This window comes from Colletotrichum acutatum (assembly GCF_030867785.1).
Source record: "Colletotrichum acutatum strain CBS 112980 chromosome Unknown BDZ83scaffold_28, whole genome shotgun sequence".
Taxonomy (NCBI): domain Eukaryota; kingdom Fungi; phylum Ascomycota; class Sordariomycetes; order Glomerellales; family Glomerellaceae; genus Colletotrichum; species Colletotrichum acutatum.
The window spans coordinates 206,245-227,680 of record NW_026849022.1 but is presented as its reverse complement, the minus strand read 5'-3'; the positions used below and the strand labels follow the sequence as shown (position 1 = coordinate 227,680).

At 52.3% G+C, this 21,436-nt stretch overlaps 4 protein-coding genes across 4 annotated transcripts; 3 read left to right on the top strand and 1 right to left on the bottom strand.

Moving 5' to 3' along the window:
* Positions 1–132: 132 nt before the first annotated feature.
* BDZ83DRAFT_232127 (uncharacterized protein) lies at positions 133–1,250 on the top strand. The gene is made up of 2 exons (XM_060501814.1): positions 133–655; positions 822–1,250. The coding sequence occupies exons 1-2, from the start codon at positions 298–300 to the stop codon at positions 1,079–1,081; spliced, it is 618 nt and encodes a 205-aa protein (XP_060366992.1). The 5' UTR covers positions 133–297; the 3' UTR covers positions 1,082–1,250.
* Positions 1,251–7,027: 5,777 nt separating this feature from the next.
* On the top strand, positions 7,028–8,696 carry BDZ83DRAFT_650017 (uncharacterized protein; the record flags this gene model as incomplete). The annotated part of the gene is made up of 5 exons (XM_060510338.1): positions 7,028–7,179; positions 7,258–7,326; positions 7,741–7,760; positions 8,050–8,084; positions 8,514–8,696. The coding sequence occupies 5 exons, from the start codon at positions 7,028–7,030 to the stop codon at positions 8,694–8,696; spliced, it is 459 nt and encodes a 152-aa protein (XP_060366991.1).
* A 1,944-nt stretch (positions 8,697–10,640) lies between these two features.
* Positions 10,641–12,387, top strand: BDZ83DRAFT_231338 (uncharacterized protein). The gene is made up of 3 exons (XM_060501812.1): positions 10,641–11,296; positions 11,646–11,705; positions 11,769–12,387. The coding sequence occupies exons 1-3, from the start codon at positions 11,088–11,090 to the stop codon at positions 12,265–12,267; spliced, it is 768 nt and encodes a 255-aa protein (XP_060366990.1). The 5' UTR covers positions 10,641–11,087; the 3' UTR covers positions 12,268–12,387.
* A 6,549-nt stretch (positions 12,388–18,936) lies between these two features.
* On the bottom strand, positions 18,937–20,866 carry BDZ83DRAFT_231305 (uncharacterized protein). The gene is made up of 2 exons (XM_060501811.1): positions 20,301–20,866; positions 18,937–20,248 (listed from the first exon to the last, which is right to left on the bottom strand). The coding sequence occupies exons 1-2, from the start codon at positions 20,378–20,380 to the stop codon at positions 19,042–19,044; spliced, it is 1,287 nt and encodes a 428-aa protein (XP_060366989.1). The 5' UTR covers positions 20,381–20,866; the 3' UTR covers positions 18,937–19,041.
* Between the last annotated feature and the right edge of the window lie 570 nt (positions 20,867–21,436).

The window sequence follows — 21,436 nt, the reverse complement described above, 5'->3', positions numbered from 1 at the left end:
GGCAAGCATCTGCTCCACAGTTCGGACTTTTCAACTTCATCGTATATATTTTTTGGATAACGAAATGGCAACCAATTCATGAGGGTGAAAACGATCTTTGGACAAAGGGAATTAATTGGACATAATGAGGAAGGAAAACGGACAAGAACTTCATGAACAAAATGGAACCAACTAATTGGGAAGGGGACATAATAACGAGGAGGGCTCAATTGGAGGGCTTAATTCATGACCATAGTACAATAGTAATGGACATAATAATACAGAAAATCAGAAACCCACCAAAACCACATCATCATCATGTGCCGTTCAGCATCCGATGCGAACCACTGTGAGAGATTGGAATACGGATACCCTAGGCAGCGGATTCAACAGCTGATCGGGACGGATACATCGTCACCGTATCCGAGTGAAAAAAGGCCCCGGCGGATGGGGCAAGATATCCGTCCGATGCGCGGAAGCGTGGAGGCGGACGGGCGCCCGCAGGCCTGCAGCCGGCAAGGGCAAGGCCATGCAGGCAGGAGAGAAAGAAGACCGCTCTCCCATCCTGTCACCCTGACACGCAGAGTTTGCCATGTCTCGATGTCAGCGCGAAAAAGCTACTGTCAAAGCTATGAACAATCAGGGTCCCCACGATATGGATGGACCCCGGAAAGTGATAAAAAGGGTTAGCGGGTTGGAAGATCATCCCATGCGAGGACAGGGGGGGCATTTTCGACTTTTGGATGCGACGAGCTTCTTGCGGTTGGGTTCGTCCGCACACTATCCTCCGCAAGCCTCCGCTCCCGCCCGCCTGCATAGAATGCTCCATAGATAAGACTCACCAGAGCCCTCCGTTGGCGTGTGGTCGATGGTTCTCCCCATTGTGCGAACCAGAGATCGTCTTTCGCGCCCACGCGTGTGCCCAGTGTGCCAGTGTGGCCCACGATGCCCGTCCATTGTCGTCTGTTTTTACGTTGGTCCGAAGACATTCCGAGGCCGGTTCGGCCCCAGTACCCGCAGACGGGATAGCTCTAGCCTCTTGAGCCTCATGTGGAAAAGCTTCGGGCGTGGAAAAAGGGGAGACAAAGTGCGAAGAGGCTAATGAGAGCTTCCCGTAGCCATGTTGAGGATGTCCGATAATCGGAAAGCATGGTTCTATTGTCTCTCGTTGGTTTGCGACTTCTCGACTTTTGCGTACAATACGGCCGCGCGCCCCTCCAACTCCTCTCAGGTCCTCATTTACGCGATGTTCTGGACTTTGGGCTAAAAGACTTGAACCGGGGGAGGGGGGTGGTTTCTCCCTGAGACGAGACAGGCAGACGCGAGTGCGGTTCGCGAACCTCTCAGAGGCTCAAATGGCGTTATCTTGCATAAGAGCTCACCACCCCTGTCTCGTCGTGGTCGTCGGGATGGCGTCCAAAGTGCTTTGGGTTCCTGTCAATGAGGGTTGACAAACCCCACCAGTCCGTGGGGTATTCTCTGGTTGACAATCCCGAAAGTATCCGACCCTGCCCGGTGTGCCTGGGTGGTCAATGGATGCGTGGGATGAGATGTGGAAGCGATTGGTGTATCTGGCCCAGAGAGGTAAAAGAGTTTTCGTTGAGCTCTCGCTGGTTGTTTGGATTGGGAGAGAGCTGAAGCAGAAATTTTCGTCGATTTTGGCTTTAGGTTCAGCTTCAGCCTTCAACGGTTCCTTTCAGCTTGTAAGCGAGGACCCTGACCTAAGGTAACCATCAGCAACGCGTACGACGACCAATGGCAAGCTCTAAACGCAAGAGAAGTTTGATTTTTTTTTTCGTAGCTGGCGTGAAATTCCAAGCTATCGGGAACCGATTTTCCACTTTGGCTCGGTGTTTTAGGCCACCGAGTTCACCACCCATCAGGGTGAGCGACGAGGGGCTCAAGGGGTACTCATGAAGCCGCGGCTGTTCGGCTCACCTTGATGGGCGGGCGCTTTGCAGATGGCAGATTAGCGGAAGATAACCTAGAAAGTGATGAAGAAAAGACCAGGGGAACAGCTCGAGAGAATCTAGAATGCCCATGGTTCGTCATGTCGTCTGCCGTCTCCCGTCAGTGACGAAGCTCGCAGAGGAGGGGTCGCGAGCGTGGGGTTGAAACTTGCGAGCTTGATGGCGTGCATATTGAGAGACTGCCGCCCGTATCCGTGGAAGTCAGGGTCTAGACACCAAAGAGGCATGCCGAACGAGACGTACACGCACGCCGTTGCGAGGAAAAGTGGCGTTTGTTTTTCTTGCCTGCCCGTACGCAATAGGCAGAATATCTGTGATCCCTCGGACTGGGATTGCATTGCTCCGTTTCGCCGTAAATCTCGGGAGTTGGGTCAAAAGTGACCCTCCGATGCCAAGCTGGTGGGATATAGAACAATCTAATCAATCATCAATCAATCTATCTATCAATCAGTAGCAAAACTCTAGTCGGACTTCGGATGCTATGGCAAAAGGAGAAAAAAGATCAAGCCCCCCACGCGGAGCAGAAAAAGGCAGATTGATTGAGTTGCAGCATGGCTACGCCTACCGGGGACGCACGCAGATTTTTCGATGCCGTGACAGGCATGCAATAGAAACTCTCTCTCGAAGCCCCCGGTTAAGTTCCCTTTGCAGACGAATGTGAAGTTCAAATCACAGGTCGACACGCAAACGAGCCTTTTTTGGGGTAGCTGTACAAAGTGCCAGCCACCTTGATAGTTCTAGACCATGACAGGAACCTGCCCAGAGATAGCCAAAGGGTCGGGAATGCAACAGTCTCAGTGGATGAGGTTGAAATCTTGTGCGCTTGCGTATCTTGTCACCTCAATCGTTCATGTCGCGGCTCTTGCTACGTATGCGTCCTCTGCTGAGATTGGCAAGTATCTCCCGTCGGTTGAGAGCACAATGAGTTGCCAGTTGCATTGTGCTTGCGGGTTGCCTTACGACCACAGCAGCCGCCTATTCACTGACTCCGACAGGTCCCCGCGGAAACTCTTCACACCAAGATATGATATCAGACGTGATGTGAGCAGACCTCGACCAACGGTTGGAAGCCACGCCAGTCAAGCCGACTGCGATTCATGATGAGACCTTAGCACCTGCATCTGACGCCTACTTTCGAAACTAGTCGGCATTCTTTCGAACAAATGTGACGAGATGGTCAGTTGCGATGGCGTGCCATTAGGCAAGATGAAAACACTACTATATTGTAAGTATTCGCAGCAAGCGGCAGTTGGTGCTCAAACAGCTCACATCACATCACACCCCGCATTCCTGATGTGATCAGGGTTCCTACCACCGACCGTTAGCAGCACAGGAGACGCAAAAACAATCGATCAGCGTATCTGGTTCCGGCCGTTTCGAACTTACGAATGTGATGTGACCTATCCGTACATGCTACGGGACAACCTTCACCGTTTCCATGTGTCGCAGTCACCATCCTCTAGCTCGGCCACCACGAAGAACGTTGTGTTAAGGGCCCCCTCGGATCTAGTAGTAGACTGGGGGATCGCCATATAGCGGCCATTTGGACTGGGGACTGGGGGTAGAGAGATGCTTAAGCCTATGGCGGCCAGCGTAGGGTACACTAGGCCATTGACATAATAGCCACCATAGTACCGACGGACTAAAAGGTACCTGTTCTGGATACCATGTAGACAGAGTGTCGATCGTTCATCCAGCACTGTTCATTAGTTTGCTTGTGTTAATGCAGACGATGCACGACGGCTTTGACGGATGCCGTTTCCAGGGCGGGGAATAGTTACGATTGATGTGGGCTTTCCGGTGACTTTCTACGTTGCATACCTTCGGATACATTGAGGGCCTAGTCCTCCGGTGTCCCATCGAAACCAGAGTAGTTGATTTGTTCTCTCAAGGTTGAGGCCGAGTATTACTATTACCCTCTGGATGGGACCCTCCTGCGCCGTGACAGATGGCATGAGGAAACTTACGATGTATGGATAGATAGTTTGACAAGTAGATAGTTTGACAAGACATAGAGAGTACCAGCATGCCTATAGGCTATAGCCAGCGCTAGCTGCTCAACCATGTCTCTTGCCCCATAACTCCTGTGTAGTATCAAACTCACTCCAGTTACGAAGACACAGAACTGGCCAGTAGCTTGGCATCTTGGGAGGAATGGGGGAGAATGCAGATGAAAATTTTCCGTCGGCTGCCCTCTCCGATGCCCGATGGGCCTGGGATCCCCGCAAAGAAGCAAGGGAAAGCAGACAGAAATGTTGCATCGATACAGCGTTACGGTGAAGTTGAGAAAGAAACGAAAAGTAAAAAAAAATAGAACTCTGTCTTCCTCTGACCAAACGTGATGAAAACACGTGTTCTGCGACGGACGGGAAGGGACGTCGTTCATGTCAAGTTCCCAACGTCTCAACGTGGATGAAGCAGACGCTGTGGTAGGCGGTTGGCGGCTCACCTTGGACAGTTGGATCCGACCTAGACTTGACTAACAAGGCAAGGCAAGGCCGGGATGGAGAAAAGGCCCACCACCGGTATACACATACAAGTGTGCGTGTGTGTGTGTGACTCTGAACAGTGAAGAGACTGCTGGACGGAAGCCCTTGCAGAGAACGGAGCCGGGACGAAGGGAAACGAGTGGATATTCTGTCAATGGGGCTCCGGGCTGTGTCGTCCTTGCAGTTTGCCCACTAAATTATTTCTCATGGGGATTAAGTTTTTCTCGAGTCGTTTCTGATGTGCCAGGGGTGGTTGCGAGGCGCTGAGGTCTGGAATCTCTGGAATCCTGAAATTTCTGCCCATTTCCACAATTTCTGATCGTCTTCCCTCTGCGTCGAGTCCGTCTTTGTCATTGTGTTCTGTTGTTGTTACCGGGAAGGGATGATAGGTAATATCCTTCGTACTCGGTGAGTCTGTGGAGGTGAAGCGAGTGAAAAGGGAGGGGGAAAAAAAAACCGGAGCATGTTGTTTTGCGGCGGGCGGCGCCGCGGCTGGCCGGAGAGGTTCCACAGGTCCACGGGCATGACTCCATGGGTCGCAGGCTTGTAGGACATGAAAGAAAGGGAGCGGGTGGGACGGACGACGCCATCAACCCATACCCAAACCCAAGGTACAATGCACCGGACCGCCTCAAGCTCGCAGCGCCGTTCGGGAGCATGACGCCTCCAGGGGACTCGGGGCACCTCTTTGCTATTCAGCCGCTCTACCCCTAGGAGCTAAATTGTGCTCATTGTTATTATGTGAGGTGGTTTCCTGCGGAAATGGGTACCGGTGCTCCGCCGAGAGTCAAGCCGGCTCACGATGACTGACTCCTTGAGTCGCGCAGTCGTTGAAGTCTCTGAACCTTCGAGCCTCTCGCAACGGGACGTGGGGCTTTCGGGAATGTTGGTTAGAAGCCTACGGATACTGTGGTGCCTTAGTTCCCTCCCTCAAAGTCACAGTTGCGCCTTTCAGTGGAGTTTGTTTCGAACTCTGTACGGCCTCTTGGTAACCCGGTTGTGGCTTTTTTACTCGCCTTTCTCACGGCCCATTCGTGGGGAAACGTGCTCAGGGCTGTGGATGAGGTGATGTGAAAACGTCGTATGAATCACGAAATACCGGGGCCGGGGGGGAGGTAGGCTTTGGAGGCTCCTCCGTCGCAGTCGCACAAAGCCCACAGCTAGCAGACAGCAGACGTCTGAGTCTCGGCTGCACTTACTGCGTGCGTAGCAACCTCGTGGGAACTGGGAATGGCCCACCCGATCCGACTCGAACGATTTGCCAGACTTCAACTCGAGCCGTAGCGGGTCGCTGACAGAGAGAACGAAAGTTGTTTCGGTCACCAGTCTCTCCGTCGTCTGTTGTTCCCCAATATGTTGTGCCCTTTGAGGAAAATTGCAACATCTGCTGATCAAAGGGGACGTGCCGAAAGTGAGAAAACCGGGGATTGCATTGCGGCGGCCTCTCGAGTCTGCCCCCGTGCTGCATTGCATCATGTTTGTTCTTTGCTGAGAGACAGCTGTGGCATTTGCTCACTAATCTCAGTCTGGTAGTCTGGACTCACCGGAGACGTGTCCAGTTTTCCAAAATCAGGGAACGGGAGAAACAAACACGATGGCGGTGCAGATGCGAGTAGAAAGGCAAGACGAGGAAATACCTCATTAGCCATCCCCGATGTAGAAGCTGGCTAAGAAGTGCCGTACCAGAAACACGTTGACTATGGTCTTGTACGTTGTTAGTGAATACAGTCCACGTACACCTACTGATCAGTATTCGTAGACGGGCACCCACCAAATTGGCGTACCTATCTGTGAGTTTGTTGCCGCTGCAAGGTACCTGGACCCTCGTCATGACGGAGTGTCTTGTTTTGCTGGTCATGCAGTTGGAGCTCTCCATAGAACGGGGTACGCAGCGAGGCACGTTGCATACAGCAGAGCGAGCCGACTGGCTGTCCCCGAGACGGCAGCAGCCCTTTGGAATTGTAGAGTCGTAGTGTTCATGCGTATGGGGCCCAGAAACCATCAGATCGTGATCACTTCACTGGTTCAGAAGAAAGAGTCTCGGTTTCAGCGGTGTCCCTTTCTGATGTTCTTCTTTCAGTGGCGGCTCTGTATCCTTCTTCCCGCTTTTTTTCTGTTCCCGCAGGAACTTCCGTTCCCCACGCGCATCAAGTGCTTGTTTCTTTCGTCCAAGGACTTTGGACGGCGCGGCGTGTGATGTACCTCTTGGCTCGATCTGACGTGGACCGGTACATTGCGTGTCTGAGGCAGCCCGCACCGAGGCCGTAGAGGTTTCGAGCGGCCGCTGCATGAGCCTACGAGGTATACTTTGTAGGTCCACGAGCAATGTTTCTTGCTTGTTCCCTGGAGCGATTCCTTACATAAGGCGGAATGGTTGGTTGAACGTTGATGCCATTTTGAACCTCTTAGCTAACAAGGTGTCGTTATGATGCAAGTTTGGTACCGCAGTGTATATCGAGTACAGACGGACGCAACAGAATAGGTATGATGCTTAAAAGAGGGCTTCGGCATATGATCAGGGGCTCAAGAGTCAAGGCCCAGGGCGGCATGAAAGAGGTACCGGGACCGATGGGGTGAGCTGATGACAGAATGGCGAAAATGATGCATCGTCGTGGCTCGACGATAACTGAGCCCCCTTCGTTCGCATCAGACCTGGCTCTTGTTAGCCCTCGCATGGCCAGTCGCCTGGTCACACCTCACATCGCTCGCACCTTGTCCTCGGCTTCTCATAGGCGAAGCAGGTAGCTTGCAGTTTGCAAACCTTGGGGTTTGGATCTTGTCATCCTGTGTCCAGCAGGTATGCACCGTACCTAGTGTAGGTACTCCATGCAGAGGTGCAGAACAGAACACAAGGGCCGCCCAGTCCCCTTGCCGATCGTCTCAGAAAGGTTCGTATGGTCCAGTGATCTTGTGATGGTGCGTCTAGGAGTGCACTCCGGCAGGTATTGGATGCCCTTCTTGCATCTGTACCTGGCATTCTGGCATTCTAGTTTCCATCATGTAATGGTGGATGCTTGGCCACCACCCAAACACACCCAAGCACTCCAAGGAAGGTATCCGGTAGATTCGTAATTGCAGCCACGAATTCACCATTCACTGTTCACCGCTGCTGTTTGGGAAAGTGTACCTTAGGTACGGAGTACCCAGGGGCCGTACTTTGGTAGGTAGGTACTCACGTAGGGGATTGCACGTGTAATACCTTACATAATTACAAGCCCGAGAACGTCGAGGAGGAAGGAATGAATGTACGTAAAGGAAAGTACGAAGGAAAGTGCCTACCTTACCTTGCGATGCACCCTTAGGTACAAGGCAATGCAGGCAGGTAGGCACCGAGGTCAGGTAGACAAGGCAGGTAAGGCAAGTACTAGGGAACATTGGCTTCATCCCCAGACTTCTCTCTCGGCAGCATCGTGCATCAACCTCTGCTTCTCTTTGGACTTCCCCATATTTGCACTATTAAAAGCCCTGCTTGGTCTTTTGCGGCTTTGCCCTGGTCCGCACATCCCCCTCGTCTCGCTAAGTAGTCTGTCCTGACCACAAACTGCGTACTTGGTACCCACCCGTGTCCACGCACGCAACGAGCTTTTCTGACTTCTCAACTTCTCACACAGTCGTCGACGACAAGGGTCCCGGGTTACCCTTCTGGGTACGAGTGAGCCGCCCGCAGAGAAGGAATTAGACAGGCTTCCCCCGTCCATTGCAGGCCTGCAATTCTCTCCACTGTGAGGTACAGAGTACATATACTGAAGCCTGGCTTCTTTGACACCATAATCCCCGTGACTACGAGAAGGCAACGGCGATATAAACCTCGGACCTCGATCTAGAATCTCGATCTGAAAAGAAAGGGCAATTTTTTTTTCTTCGCTAGCGAACCCGTTTTCTCAGCCACGTCAATAAGTCGGTGAAGAATTTAAGAAGAAGAAAAAAACCGACCAGCGGCTAGACAAGAAGCGAAGACGGGGGGACGGAAGGGAATACAAAAGATATTGCGCAAGAAGACATTTTCCAAATGAATTCCATGCCAAATTAGCTTGGGATACGAAAAAAGACACGGCTGCATACACATTACACACAGACTACAAAGAACGACATTTTATTCTCCGGTCTCACACGCAAGAGCCAACCCGCCAGTCCTCATACAGAAGCAGCGGCTAGCCAGCAAGAGGCCAGAGAGCCCATTCCCAGCTTTGCTGCCCTTGCTTCCCACCGCTTCGTTCGGACACAAGCAGATCAAGACCCTCACGCCATACCCTTCTGAGCACGAGAGGGTTCATCAGGGTGTCTGGTATCGGGTCATCGTTACTACTCGGTACACCTGTAACCATACACAATTACAAGCTACCTTACAGCACCCGTACCCGTACGGTTTGGGTGGTATTCTCGCTGCTGTCATCGGCAGAGTTGAGACGACGGACGAATCGGCGGCGCTTGATCCATCTCATAGGCTGGAGGTCCGTCCGCACCACAACATCTCCGCTTTCGGCGAGCCCACGGCCCTGCCTGTCCTTGCGTCAATCCGAGGTACCTTGCGTCTTTGCGGCTTGTCTGGGTACCGGGTTGAAAAATTTACAAGAGGGAAGACAAGGGGAGAAAAAATAAAAAACATCCATACATCAACTTGCAAGGGAGTGACAAGTAAGGACGGCAACGGAAAGAGTCACACTCGATCGGGCTCCATTCATTCAACAAGAGAAGAGCCATTGAACACTATTCCAAGAGTCAAACCAACCGTCTGCGGGACTACATATATTTCCCGGCTCCAATTCTGTCCCGGTTCCAGGAGCCTCATCTGTCGCCAATTACTCTCTGTCTCCTCGCCTTGACATTTCCTCGGCAATCTCGTCTTTAACTGAGTAATCACTACGTCAGTCAGGCTCTATTTCGTCTCAATCCACTTGAGGATCCGCCGTCCCTTCTATCCAGCACCTAGAAGGGCAAACTATCTCTCACTCACACGCCTGCTGCTCGGCTTTCGCCTTGCTGATACACAAATCGCATCTCTCTTTCGCAAATTCCCACCCCCGAACGGAAGACGGACAACGGGCCAATTTGGAGCTAGCCAGCCCTGGTCCCCGCACTCGCTCTCGACTCTGGCGTCATCGTGCTTCCTACGAGCTGTTTAATTAATTCCTCGAGAGATCCAGGCCGCAGCAAACATTGCAAGGAGTACTGCACCTAGCAGAGTACCTCCTAGTTCCGACTGTACCTAGACTTGACCTGCAGACCCCGGTTATCCCTGGAGCGAGAAACAAACCCACGCTGGCGCAAGTCAACCCCGGTCTCTCACTCTGTCTGTCACTCTAAGCCTGGAGACTCTCAACTGAGTCTGAGTCTCTCACACCACCCACCTCGCCGGGTCTCACCAAAGATACCTACCTAGCACGGTAATAGCAACCGTCAGCGCAGGTACTCTCCTCAGTCACTCTTCAGCCGAGCTAGCCCTCCCGAAAAAACACATCCGGCCAATCCTTCCTGCAAGCTTGCAGCACCACATCAGGCCTGCTTGGACTGGCGGCACGCCTCTTTTATTCCCTTGACCTCCCATCCCATCTTGTCCTATCCCGTCCTGCCTTGGACACACCTCTCTTCTCTCTCTGTGTCTATCATTCCTAGACTTGTCTCTTGCATTAAAAATTCCGACTGGCCTGATAGGAGGAACACGGGCTCTCTCAATAAGTTTTTCATCTGGAGCATTGTATCAGTCACGGTCACGGCGACGGTCACGGTCACAAACCCACGCCATAATCCATCCATCAGCCATCACCCACGGGCAATCCATCACTTATCAGCTCTCGGCCAAATATACATACATATCCACTCCCACACCCCCCAGCCAAACCCGCCGCTATCTTTCAATCCATCACCAAGACGCCTTAGCTACTGGAAATAAGGCATACCACATCAGGCGTCCCCTGCACATTGCGATAGCTCGAGACCCTTCTTAATCCTCCCAGCACCCGCTCTGACCTGCGGGGGAAGACCAACGACCGGAGAAGAAGAAAAAATCTCTTCAGCGGGCGGACAAGACACACAGAGTCACAGGACCACCACTCTACTGTCTACCTACCTTACCACCACCACCTTACCTGTTCGTTCACTCAGCCCAGGGCTTCGAATTTGCCACTCGGAACGCGTGAAAGCAGGGACCAATTTCCTGCATTCCCATACAAGGCCACCAACAGGCAGTCTAGATTCCCATCTCACCGATTGTTGCGAAAAATTTTCACTGTTGCAGAAGAAAAGGGTTCGGAAATCTTCTTCCCTCGTCCGACGCTGCTTCACTATCGTCTCTGCCAAACCCGACGGCCGAGACAGGACGGACGTTCACAACTGCAGTGGCACTACACGCTGTTGTTCGTCAATCATCGCTTCTTGGGGGAATAGAACGGCGCTACCCCTCCACCAAACCCGCCCATTCCCCGCTTATCTCGTCCCGCCGTCCATCCGCCGATACAGGCGCCAAAACACAGCCAACTGAGACTGAGGACTCGGAAACTAACTGCTGCGAGAGTCTGAGCGATAGACTACAAGAAGAACCCCTGCCAACCTCGTCGCATCGTTGGCTTATTGTTTTCTTCTCTCGATCTTCCCCTTCCTCAGATCCCTTTCTCTCAGTCGTACAAACAAACGCCAAGAGAAAGACTTCAAAATGCATCACAGCCGCAGAAAGTCGGGCAACACCTCCATGACGGAGAAGACTGTCACAGCTACCGATCCCTCCCGCTACGGCAAGCGTCCTTCGACTCTCACCAGACGCCAAACTCCCCAGAAGTTGGGCAAGAACCCCAGAGACCGGGATCGGGAACGGGAACAGCAAGATTCGTGGGACGATGAGCGGGAGAGTTTCCCTCAGTTCTGGTAAGTTTGCTGCGATAGGTTTTTTGTCTTTTCTTCGCTGTTCAGATCTGTCGTTTCTCCCTCACTCTCACTCTCACTCTCACTGCCCGATCTGGACATGAGTGCTTCCTCAACGCCGCCATGTTCTAGATTATCAACCCCGCAACAAGCCGTCTTGCAACATTGTCCATCATCCAATCTTTATTGCAGATTGTCATCCCGTTCGGGAGGTCTGCAGTATCACGATGGACGCCCATTGTAGTGCGCGTTGCTATGCTTCCGATGGGTGTCTACGCACTCAAATTCCTGTTCGAGTCATCGTTCCCACCCTATTGACCGAACAATTCGCTGACTGGGCCGTGTGATCTAGCATGACTTGTGAAAAGCAATTCGTACCTCAAGACGACAGGTTCCTGTACTGCTCAGAATCGTAAGCCACCACTTCCAAGTGAATCCCAAGAACGAAAGGAGTGACTTTACTGACACTACGCAGATGCCGCAAGCATGATCAGCAAACTGCATCAACTGGCAGGACTATGAGCCAACCGCACATGGGCAATTATCCTTTCTACGCCGCATGCAACCCCGAGCCCAGAGACATTGTTCCTCGCGCGTCCCCCTCAAGGCCGAACTCGATGCACTTCTCGCCGCCCACGACACCAGGTGCCACCTCCGGCGCACAATACTCGTCCGCCATCTCCGCGTTGAGGTCACTCAGCATCCGACCCCCAAGCCCGCCGTCCCCCACGTCGTCGCACGCCAGCATCTGGCCCTTCACCAAGAGCAGCACCAACAGCCCCAGCACTTCGTACAACCGTGGCAGCAACAGCTTTTTCCCGGCCACGTACGACGGAGGCTATGCAGCGAATGGGTACGCCTACAACTACAGCTCCAGCGGTATGGACCGGCCGCTACCGACACGGAGACCCACTGGGCCGGGCTACTCAAGACCGAAAAGCATCGAGTTAGTGACGCCCATGGTCGGTCGCTAACACCGTCAGACGGGGGCCGTGTCGGGAGGCTGCATCACCATTCAACTGGTTCGGCCAACCATTACACAACCGCACGGGGAGGACTGACACCTCGTCACCCCACGGGAATGACGGTGTGCGTGCGCTCGGCGGGTTCGATGGGTCTCCCCTCTCGTACTCGCCTGTACAATCCCAGCCCCAGAGCGCGGGGTTAGCGTCGATTTCGAACACCGGAAAACGCGGGGGCAACCACGGAGGTGATGAGCCGACAAGGGGAGATGATCCATCTCAAGCTCTCTCTTGGAGTGGTATTTTGGGTGTCACCTTGCCGACTCATCCGCACACCTCCTTCACCGGCCGTTACCTTCTCTGCTGTCCCCCCGCAAATCAACCCCACGAAAAATGAAGCATGGCGTGTCGGCAGAGAGACTAGCATTGCGACTTGTGGGGGCTTCATTTGCGCATTTACGATTGTTTTTTGGCTTGCGAAACGCCATGGCTTCGGTCATGTGAGGGAGGGGAAATTCGGGCAGGATCACAAAAAAGTTGGGGGTTGCATTGACATGGGGCATAGGCATTAATGGGCATTTGGTAAAGCGATTTGGGGATGGTTCATCCTGTCTTGGTTTTGCAGCGAAACCCGTTTGGTTCACCACGCCTTACCCAGCAAAAGCATACGGAGGTTCTCTACGAGATTCTCCGTGTTGCGGGTTTGGAAGGTGATTCCTGACGGGGGTTACTGTTGCCTTTTTTTTTCCATCATCATTCATTGTCACAACTCTCTGTTGGGGCACATCATCTTACATGACGGGTTCTTCAAAGGCCATCTGAGCATACATAGAAGGACAAAGCATCTACGGAAACCGGGAATAGCTAGCATCAAGGGCATCACGGATCTAGTATTCGGGCGCGCATTTCACATACTTTCATTTAACCCAGAGGAGGTACATGGCGGATACAGTACTTCCCCTCCTCCCATTGGGAACAATATCATACTTTTGAGAATAACAATTAGCATCAATGTGCAGCCAGCGGGTCATTCGACCAATGAAATGAGTTATCCATGGACACTTGGAATGTCGCAGTTGTGTGAGAATCGCGTCGAGTTGACCTTCAATTGATCGGCACCGCCGAGTTCAATGACGGAAAGCCGAGGTGAATGGGATGGGACACCTCGGAGATGGGAAAGAAAACGAGCAAGGTAAGGACCCCAATCGTCCGATCCACACACGCACGCCAGACCTTTTTGGACTTCACGATATGCAATGTTGCTCCCCCGGACGTAGCATGTCGATCACTGGTTTTGCGGTGCGGTCTTCCCCGGATCGTGAAAGTGGACGGGCGGGGCCTGGCGATGTGCGGCACTGACTCGGGAGTGCCAGCGTATCGATCAGTACAGGTAAGGTAAGCGAGCGAGTTAGGGACAGGCAAGAGGCAAGAGAAGGACAGAAAGAGAGAGACGCGCTCGACGCGAAGAGGTGTGACGACAGAGGGACCAGATTCCCACGGATGGACAAGTCTGGGAATGCCGTGATAAGAGGATCGACTTGTGTGATTGGGGAGACCTGCTCTCTCTGTCTTTGCCTGCCTTGCCTTGCTTCCATCCATCTCCCCCGCGGGGGTTAGTTTGGCGGCTTTCGGCAGGCAGAGTGCAGACTAAGGTACTTGCTCAATGCTGTGTAGGTCACCGATAATGATATACAGGATGTTGGGTTACAGCAGGATCTCGATATTAAATGGCACACCATGGATACACGACCAATGGGATGGATTTATGTGTGTATTGTTTCGAGGTTCTAGACTCTCCATTGTCGGGGAGGTCTTTTCGACTGTGCCGCTTCGCTTGTGTGTTTCCTCTGCTGACTTGGTCTAGAACTTTTTTTTTCCAAGGTTGGGTTGACTCTTACGGGTGCAAGTGAATGATTCTATTGATTACTGTATTACACAGCGCTTGAGGATGTCAAGTGAGTGAGGGCGAGGGAGTAGATGACTTTGTCAGCAACTGATCCCTGGGTCGATTTTGTCCGTCCAGTAGTGCGGCCGTTCAAGTTCACTGGTCTTTTCAGGGTATACCTATCCCCTTCTTACCATTCTCCTGGATAAGACCGTTGAATCAAGTCCCCATTCCGTGTCATTTTCGCGTTCCAGGCTTTTGTTTTCCCAGCGGGCGCGGGAGAATTACGGCAGTGGGCTAGTGACTGATGGAAACATGCGCTGAGTGGGGGGGGTTTCTTCATCTTGGGTCTTAACCTTGGTCCCCATGGATCGTGACATTTCGGCAGGTCGCAGGCCCCAGCATCACTTCCGGTTTGAATGGGGCCGAGGCTAGTGATGCTTGGGTGAGGCCGGGGCATTTGATGACGTTGGCGGAGATTGTGTACATGGGCAGGCAGGCAGATTTTCGGCAGTGGGAGTTGCTTGGGGTTCTAGGGGGTTCTATCACAGAAATGTCACATTCTGGTCGATTGTCTGGTTCACGATGCTTGATTCGATGATGGTCAAAGTGAGGCTGCTGTTCTCTTCCGAGTCATGTGCTTAGGCTCGTGATGAGTGGACTTTGACCTGTGAGATGGTGGTGAACTGGTGATGAAAAGGTGTGAATGGGTACCATAATGGGGATGAATGGATGAGCGATGACGGATGGTCTGGGAACGAGTCGAGGTCTCGTGATAGAGGCCGATGATGGCGGAGCTTCGAAAGAGGTGGGGAAGGGGAGTAAGGTAAGGTAGGCAGAACTACCGTCTTGACCTGAGAAATACGTGACGACGACGGTGACGGACGAATGGGTAGGCGACGATGGTCCCAAGTGATCGGGGCGAGGGGTGAGGGGCAAGGCAAGGGCGGTGAGCTTAACGCAGGTTCCAGTGTTCCGTACACTGTGGAATGATGTGTGTGAGTGTGTGTGTGATGCCGGATTCCGGGACTAGTATCACGCAAGTCAGGCACGTAATGTAGGTACGGTAGGCGGAATGCTCCAAGGTGGGAACACTTTTCTACTTTCTTGTTCTCCATCGAGGTGAGGTGAGGAAAGGTGTGTGTAGGTGTGCTAAGGTGTGAGTGGATGAGAGTGAGTGTGATGAGGGGCTGGGGCTGGGCAAAGGTGAGCATGATCGGGTTAGGATACGGGGTGTTCGAGGTGAACCTGACCGACGAGAGGTGGTGGTGGTGGTGGTGGTGAGGATGCGGCGGCTGAAGCGCACTTGACGCCGCGGCCGCGTGAGCGATGATGATGGCGTGTATCCGTAGAGGGGGGTCTTGTGCTAGTGTGATGAGATGGATTAGATTGTGCGTGATTGTGTGAGATGACGTGAGGCGCGGGGCACTCTGAGTCGTGTTTGTGAAAGGCGTTCCATTGGGTTCCTACTTAGGCACCCAAGTAAGTAAGGGCAGTAAAGTACCTACCTTCCAGGTTATCTGGCATCTGGCTGTTGTTGTTTGGGGAGTTTTGCCTCAGTAGTCAGCACGATGTTCTTAGTGGATGGGCTAACGTGAAAGTGGTGGTTTTCCCTTGGTGCTATGTAAGGAGATAAGATTACTTGGGTTCTCTTGGTGATAGGTGGGATAGGAAAGGACTGATCTGGTTGGTCTATGTCTGTAACTAGATGCGGGATGTTATAGATGCGAGATAGGGTAGTCTCGGTTTATCGTATAGTGCGAAGCAGACTGTAGCGGCATTCCCATACCATAAGGTAGTTGGTTAGATGGCTTTATTGGAGGGGCTGGACAAGCGGGAAACCAACTCGAGCAAATGATACACTGCGATTTGAAATACGTGTCGCAAAGTGTTGCCATTCAGGAGGGGGAAACAAAAGAACCGGTTCTCGGGATGTGATGGGCCTGTCGGGGTATGATTACAGAGTCTCATTTCGGGATCTGGTCCTCGACGATACCACCACGTTTGTTGCCTGCCTGCCACGCACTTGCGGCACACTCGCCTGACTCTTTCGGCCGGCTCTGCAGGTTTGCCGCGATTTTGGAAGGTGTTGCTCTCTGGCTTGAGCCCTGGGAGAGGGGGGGGGGATTCGGCCGGGTGTGGAGAAAAAAGGACAAATGTCGGCGATGCCGGTGTTGTTCGGGGTGGAGTCCGGGTCCCCGGTCTTTCTCTCCTCCTCTCTCGGCGGTCCGGGGGGATGGAGGGTGGGGGTCGTTTCTTCTTCCTCTCCCACAAGTCTGGATGTGACCATCCGATGCTGGAGACTGACTCTCATCCTTGTTCGAGCGCTACCACCTATCGCGATGAATTTTCGGAAACGTTATATCGACCGCGGTGTTATCGTCGGTGATTCTGTGGAATGGGGGTTTCGACTTTTCCCTTGCAGCGCTCTTTCTGAGGGGCGCTTGTGTCGTGCATGAGTGCATGGTGGCTTTCCAAGTGGGCCGATGATCGCTCTGCTTGTTTCTTAATCATGTTTTGGGGGGCGAGAGAAGGGCCATTGACGCCGATCGTTGAGATAGCGGCTCCATGATAGAGACTGCATATGATGGTGGCATCGGAGTAAACTCCGACTTTCTCATCTGCCCGCCCTTCGCGGATGCCCGATGCCGTCATAGCGTTGAGGCAGAGACCCTCAAGTCTCTGTGTATCCCAGTTTCGAGTCAGGCATGGCGTATTGCTGGCTATCACGCGGCTGGACGCGTCCATGACACGTTAGAGTTGCTCATGTTGGAGTTGCAATCCTCAATCCTGGTGCGACATTACTGTTGAGCAGCTGAGTACTGGTTTTTGAGCGTGCGTACAAGCGCCTGGCTTAACCCTGATTTCGTATGACCCAGTCTTTTATATGACATGTGGTTGGCAACTACTGATTGGACAATATCACAGTCGTAGCTGTGCACACAAAGTTCACGATCGGCTAGAGATAATCTTGACTCTTCGGATTGTGGAACACTCATAGAGCCTAGATATTTCATTGACAAACTTATCAATATAAGGCTTTGACGTGTTCGTAAACGGCAGTCCTGAGCCAACAACGCAGAGGCTTAATCCTCATCTTCATTCTTGCCCTCACGATTCTCTGCTAGCGGCTGAGCAGCCCGAGAATCGCCTATTCGTCCACCGCCGGACCACTCTATGAAAAGTTTGGTCTATTCTATCCTTGCTGTCTTCTGCGGTATTCCATAGCAGAATGTACGTCAGACGCTTCCGGATAATGAGCTCTAGATATCCTAAAGTGAGAAACCTAAAGTCTTGTATGGACGTTTTCGTGATTGTTCGGAGACCACCATCGCTTTATCTATTAACAGCTTAGAATGCTATTAACTCTTGCCAGCTAATCCAAACAAATGGCACAACATTTAGGCTGTCGAGTCTAGATCTAGGCTTTGGAAGCTGTCTCATGATTAAATACCTGTCTCCGAGGCGGTTAGCCAGCTGACGTTGGGCGCTGGCTACAGAAAGACGTAGACTTTTCTCTTGTCCAGATCAACAGTAGATATACCGCACACATTTGCTCGGTAACTTGGCAATACAGAAGCCTTGCTTTTTCATTTCTGGCAACACGTGCCTGTAGTGGCTACAGAGTGGCGTTGGAGCATTTTTGTTTTTACCATGTGATTACTTCAGTGAACCCATGTTTCCTCCAGATATAAGAACAGGGCATCCCTTGGTGTTTCCGCTCCCAGACAGATCATGCCTGTTGCTCTGAACGATGGAGGTATCCTGTGATGGGGGTCCTGGGCGTACCTCCACAACATTGTCCTGCGGTTCATGCAGGTAGAAAGAGCGCCGTTTCATTTACAGTAAATATAGATGGATGGTCTCCGGCCAGCGCCGCCGCGTGATGAAAAGGGCAGCTTGCCCATCCCGAATTGCATGGCGGTTTTCGTATCGAAATCACCATATTGAGTTGAGCGCGTGCTTGGGGCACCTTGCGCGTATCGTGTAGTTAAAAAGTGTACCGTATTGTGTGATTTCCCGTGAAAGCCTGATCCCGGTAAGGTCGATCTTTGCACCTGTAAAGCCGGAAAAAAAACCACCACATAGATGGATGGTCGTTGAATCATCGTATCCCTTTCTTTCATCATTCATCACTTGGGACATGTAGAAATATTTTCTGACGCTACTGCTGAAAAAGTGTAGACGAATTGAATAAATCCTGAAAAACATCGATGCCCGGCAAGTATAATCAGGTATTATGATAGTTCTGCTCCTTTTTGAGGAAAGTGTCTTTTGTTGGCAATAATGTCGCCAAGATACCGTTATCACAATCGATGCGGCATCTTCTGGTTGGGAGCATGCCAGCATCAAGGCGGCCAATGCAGTGTTTTCAAATAATAATAACAACAACGAACCAACCTCACATGTTAAAGATAGCTTCCCGTGCCTAAGGGTTGGTACGGCTTTGTTTCTTTGCTGAATTTGACTTTTTCTATACTATTGATTATAGGCATGATCCGTCCCTCGAGGCTCTCCTCCATCACTTGAGTTCCCAAGACCATCAACCTTAGTCGCCGGGTCTGAACTGTTGGATAGGACCAGTTCCGGCCCTGACATAGATTCGACCATCCTGATCTTGACTTGCTTGGCATACTTCGAGATGTCTCCCGTCCCTCGGAGCTGCTCCCTAGCTTCGACATCCAGCCCATGCGTCAATCCTGCCAGCGAGCTACCTTTCCACGCCGGGAGTCGTAGCTTCCTAGTCTCAAACATTGAGAACAAGCAAAACAGGCATCCACCGAAGAGCGCCCCGAAAGGGAGCGATATGAATGCCCACCGAACACGTATGTGAACCACCGACTCTCTCGTCGTCCCGCGATGAGGCGCGGTCTGGAGCGAGACGTCTCGCATCCACTTGGTCATCCCGAGGGCGGCGATCTCGAAAGTGGACGACAGTTTCTGCGAAATGCGCCGAGGGTCGAGATCACAGAGGGCTGTTCGGGCTCGAGCAGTTCAAAGGTCGGATAGACGAGCTGCTTCAGCGCCAACGAACCGGAGCGTCTCGCAAAATTCTCCACAAAGGCACTAGACACTGTCGCCGCGGTGGCTTGGGATATGTTGAACCACAGCTCGTCGTTCTGGTCCATCGACGCGACGACGTCGTCGTCGGGCGGTAGGGTGAGCTGTAGATCTGTTCGCCGCATGTCACCCACCGAGTGAAAGTCGAGGGTGTAGTTCGACATTCTGTTGTACACACTAATCTTTTCCGTAGTTTTATGTGACGAAGATAAGGCATAAGAGAAAGAGTCGAGGTTTCGAATCGAGTATGAACCGAGCACCTCTTCCTTCAGTATGCCCTTTGTGACGGTCGAGCGGTAGACATTTGTGCAGAACGACAGAGCACACTCGAGAGCCCTGGCTTCAGGCGCTTTCTCTTTTCCTTCCGCAGCGTCCATCTTTGCTTTCATCATGGCGAAGGAGACGATCAGAGCCTTCGTGTCCTGGAAGGAGAGTGTGTCCCCAGGTTGCGTCGTGGTCTGAGCCGTGAGCTCGACCTGCTGCCCGCTGCCGTCATCAAAGTTGGATATGTTCAAGTTCATTGTCGGCAGCTCAAACTTGGTGTAAGCAAACTTATCGCTCTTATTCAGCCTCACATTCTGCATCGACCAGGGCACCGTGAGAGCCTTGTCCGAAGCGTCAGCGATGCCCGTGGACTTCACCAAGTGGCTGGAAACGTCGTTACAAGCGCTGCACACCGCCGAATGAGGCGTACGGAGCCCAGGTGCAGTTCCCGTCGCGCAGGTGAAGGCGGGCTGCTGGCTGCTGGGCGTACTGAGATTGTTGAACCCCGTCCAGATGGCGGAGAGCGAGCCAAAGTCGTATTCGAGAAACATTGGTTCCACGGAGACGGCCGTGTACGGCGCCGGCATTTGGATCGACTGGAGAGGTGTATCGCCACTGAAGCCTGCCTTGCCGACGTCGAGTCTCTTTGCCGTGCCGATGGAGGCGACGATTCCCACCTCTGATGAATCGACTTCCTTCTCGTAGAATTCGACGACAGCCTGGAGAAATGGCTCGAATCCGAGCAGGACGACAGTTACCAGGGCACCAAGGGACACCCAGTGCCTAGACATGACGTTGAGCCAAACGGTATCACACGTGGAGGGAATCGACCAACCTGTGTTTGATGCGCCATAGAAGCTGGGCGCTCCCCAAGGGGCCACGCCCTGCTTCCTCGAACCGATCATAACTGATCATGTAATCGTCCTTGCGCCTGAATGAGTTCCATTTTTCTAGACTCAAGCAGGCACCAACGGCGAATGCCTGGCTGGCTCTAGACACCGTGCCCAAGATGGAGATAATTGTGTTAAAAGTGAAGAAGAACGCCCATTTCGATAGTGGCTTCCCATCGTACGCTGTTAGGAGGGCGGTGACTGTGACCAGAGCCGCGATGCTCAGAACGAGGGCCCATATCTCCAGCGTCCAGCTGTACTTGCTGGTGGCTAGCTTGGATTTCTTCGGCTTGGCTCTGTTCGAGGTAAGACTCGTAGTTTCTGTTGTAGACTCATCGATGGGTTTGGTATTTTAGGCCGAGTATGCAGTTTGGGACTGGTGTAAAGACTCATTGTTTGCATTGACTGTGTATTCGGGTGCCATTGTAGTGCTTGCGATATTATTGAGTGGCTTTCGTGGTATGTACATGGTGTTTCTTGTATTTGCGGGTGATGCGAAGAGTTTCAGCAGAGACGAGAGAAGTGACTCATAAGCAGGTATCGATTCTGCGTCTAATCACAAGCTAATATGGCTATATAGACACTCCTCTCGAGGTGAAGGAGTATAGCTATGGTAGAAATACAAGTATGTAGCGGTTCAGAGACGGAATACTATTAGCATGGCAGTGCATTTCTGGCGACACAGCAGGCATAGCCCATTTTCCATGCCTCAGCCAGACAAACCACGAGTATCGGGAATGGAAATCTGGGCTTTGCTTTTATTGGCCGCCTGTTGCTCCCATCCATCTCCAGTTCTGCAGGTCTTGAATATATGATGTTGTAGGATGACCACACCGAAATGTGACTGGGCCTCGCCTAAGAGTTGATAACCGCAGGCTGCAACAAGACGGCACAATTGCTTGAGTTGTCGGGTGGATATTTTAGGATGCCACAGCTGAATGCATTTGACCTATAAGGCCACATATCAAGTTCACAACAAGTCGTGGTGCCAGGGCGACGTTGACGCATAGTGTCGTAACAAGTACTAAATATGCTTTGCATGTGCCATGAGGGCTTGCATGCACGCCCGTTCTCATCAGGC

Coding starts and splice junctions, on each gene's coding strand:
- BDZ83DRAFT_232127 (XM_060501814.1), top strand. CDS start 298: ATGTGCCGTTCAGCATCCGATGCGAACCACTGTGAGAGATTGGAATAC. Junction 656..821: donor TGGATGGACCCCGGAAAGTG/ATAAAAAGGGTT, acceptor GATAAGACTCAC/CAGAGCCCTCCGTTGGCGTG.
- BDZ83DRAFT_231338 (XM_060501812.1), top strand. CDS start 11,088: ATGCATCACAGCCGCAGAAAGTCGGGCAACACCTCCATGACGGAGAAG. Junction 11,297..11,645: donor GAGAGTTTCCCTCAGTTCTG/GTAAGTTTGCTG, acceptor CGTGTGATCTAG/CATGACTTGTGAAAAGCAAT. Junction 11,706..11,768: donor TTCCTGTACTGCTCAGAATC/GTAAGCCACCAC, acceptor GACACTACGCAG/ATGCCGCAAGCATGATCAGC.
- BDZ83DRAFT_231305 (XM_060501811.1), bottom strand. CDS start 20,380: ATGATCAGTTATGATCGGTTCGAGGAAGCAGGGCGTGGCCCCTTGGGG. Junction 20,249..20,300: donor CTATGGCGCATCAAACACAG/GTTGGTCGATTC, acceptor CGTCATGTCTAG/GCACTGGGTGTCCCTTGGTG.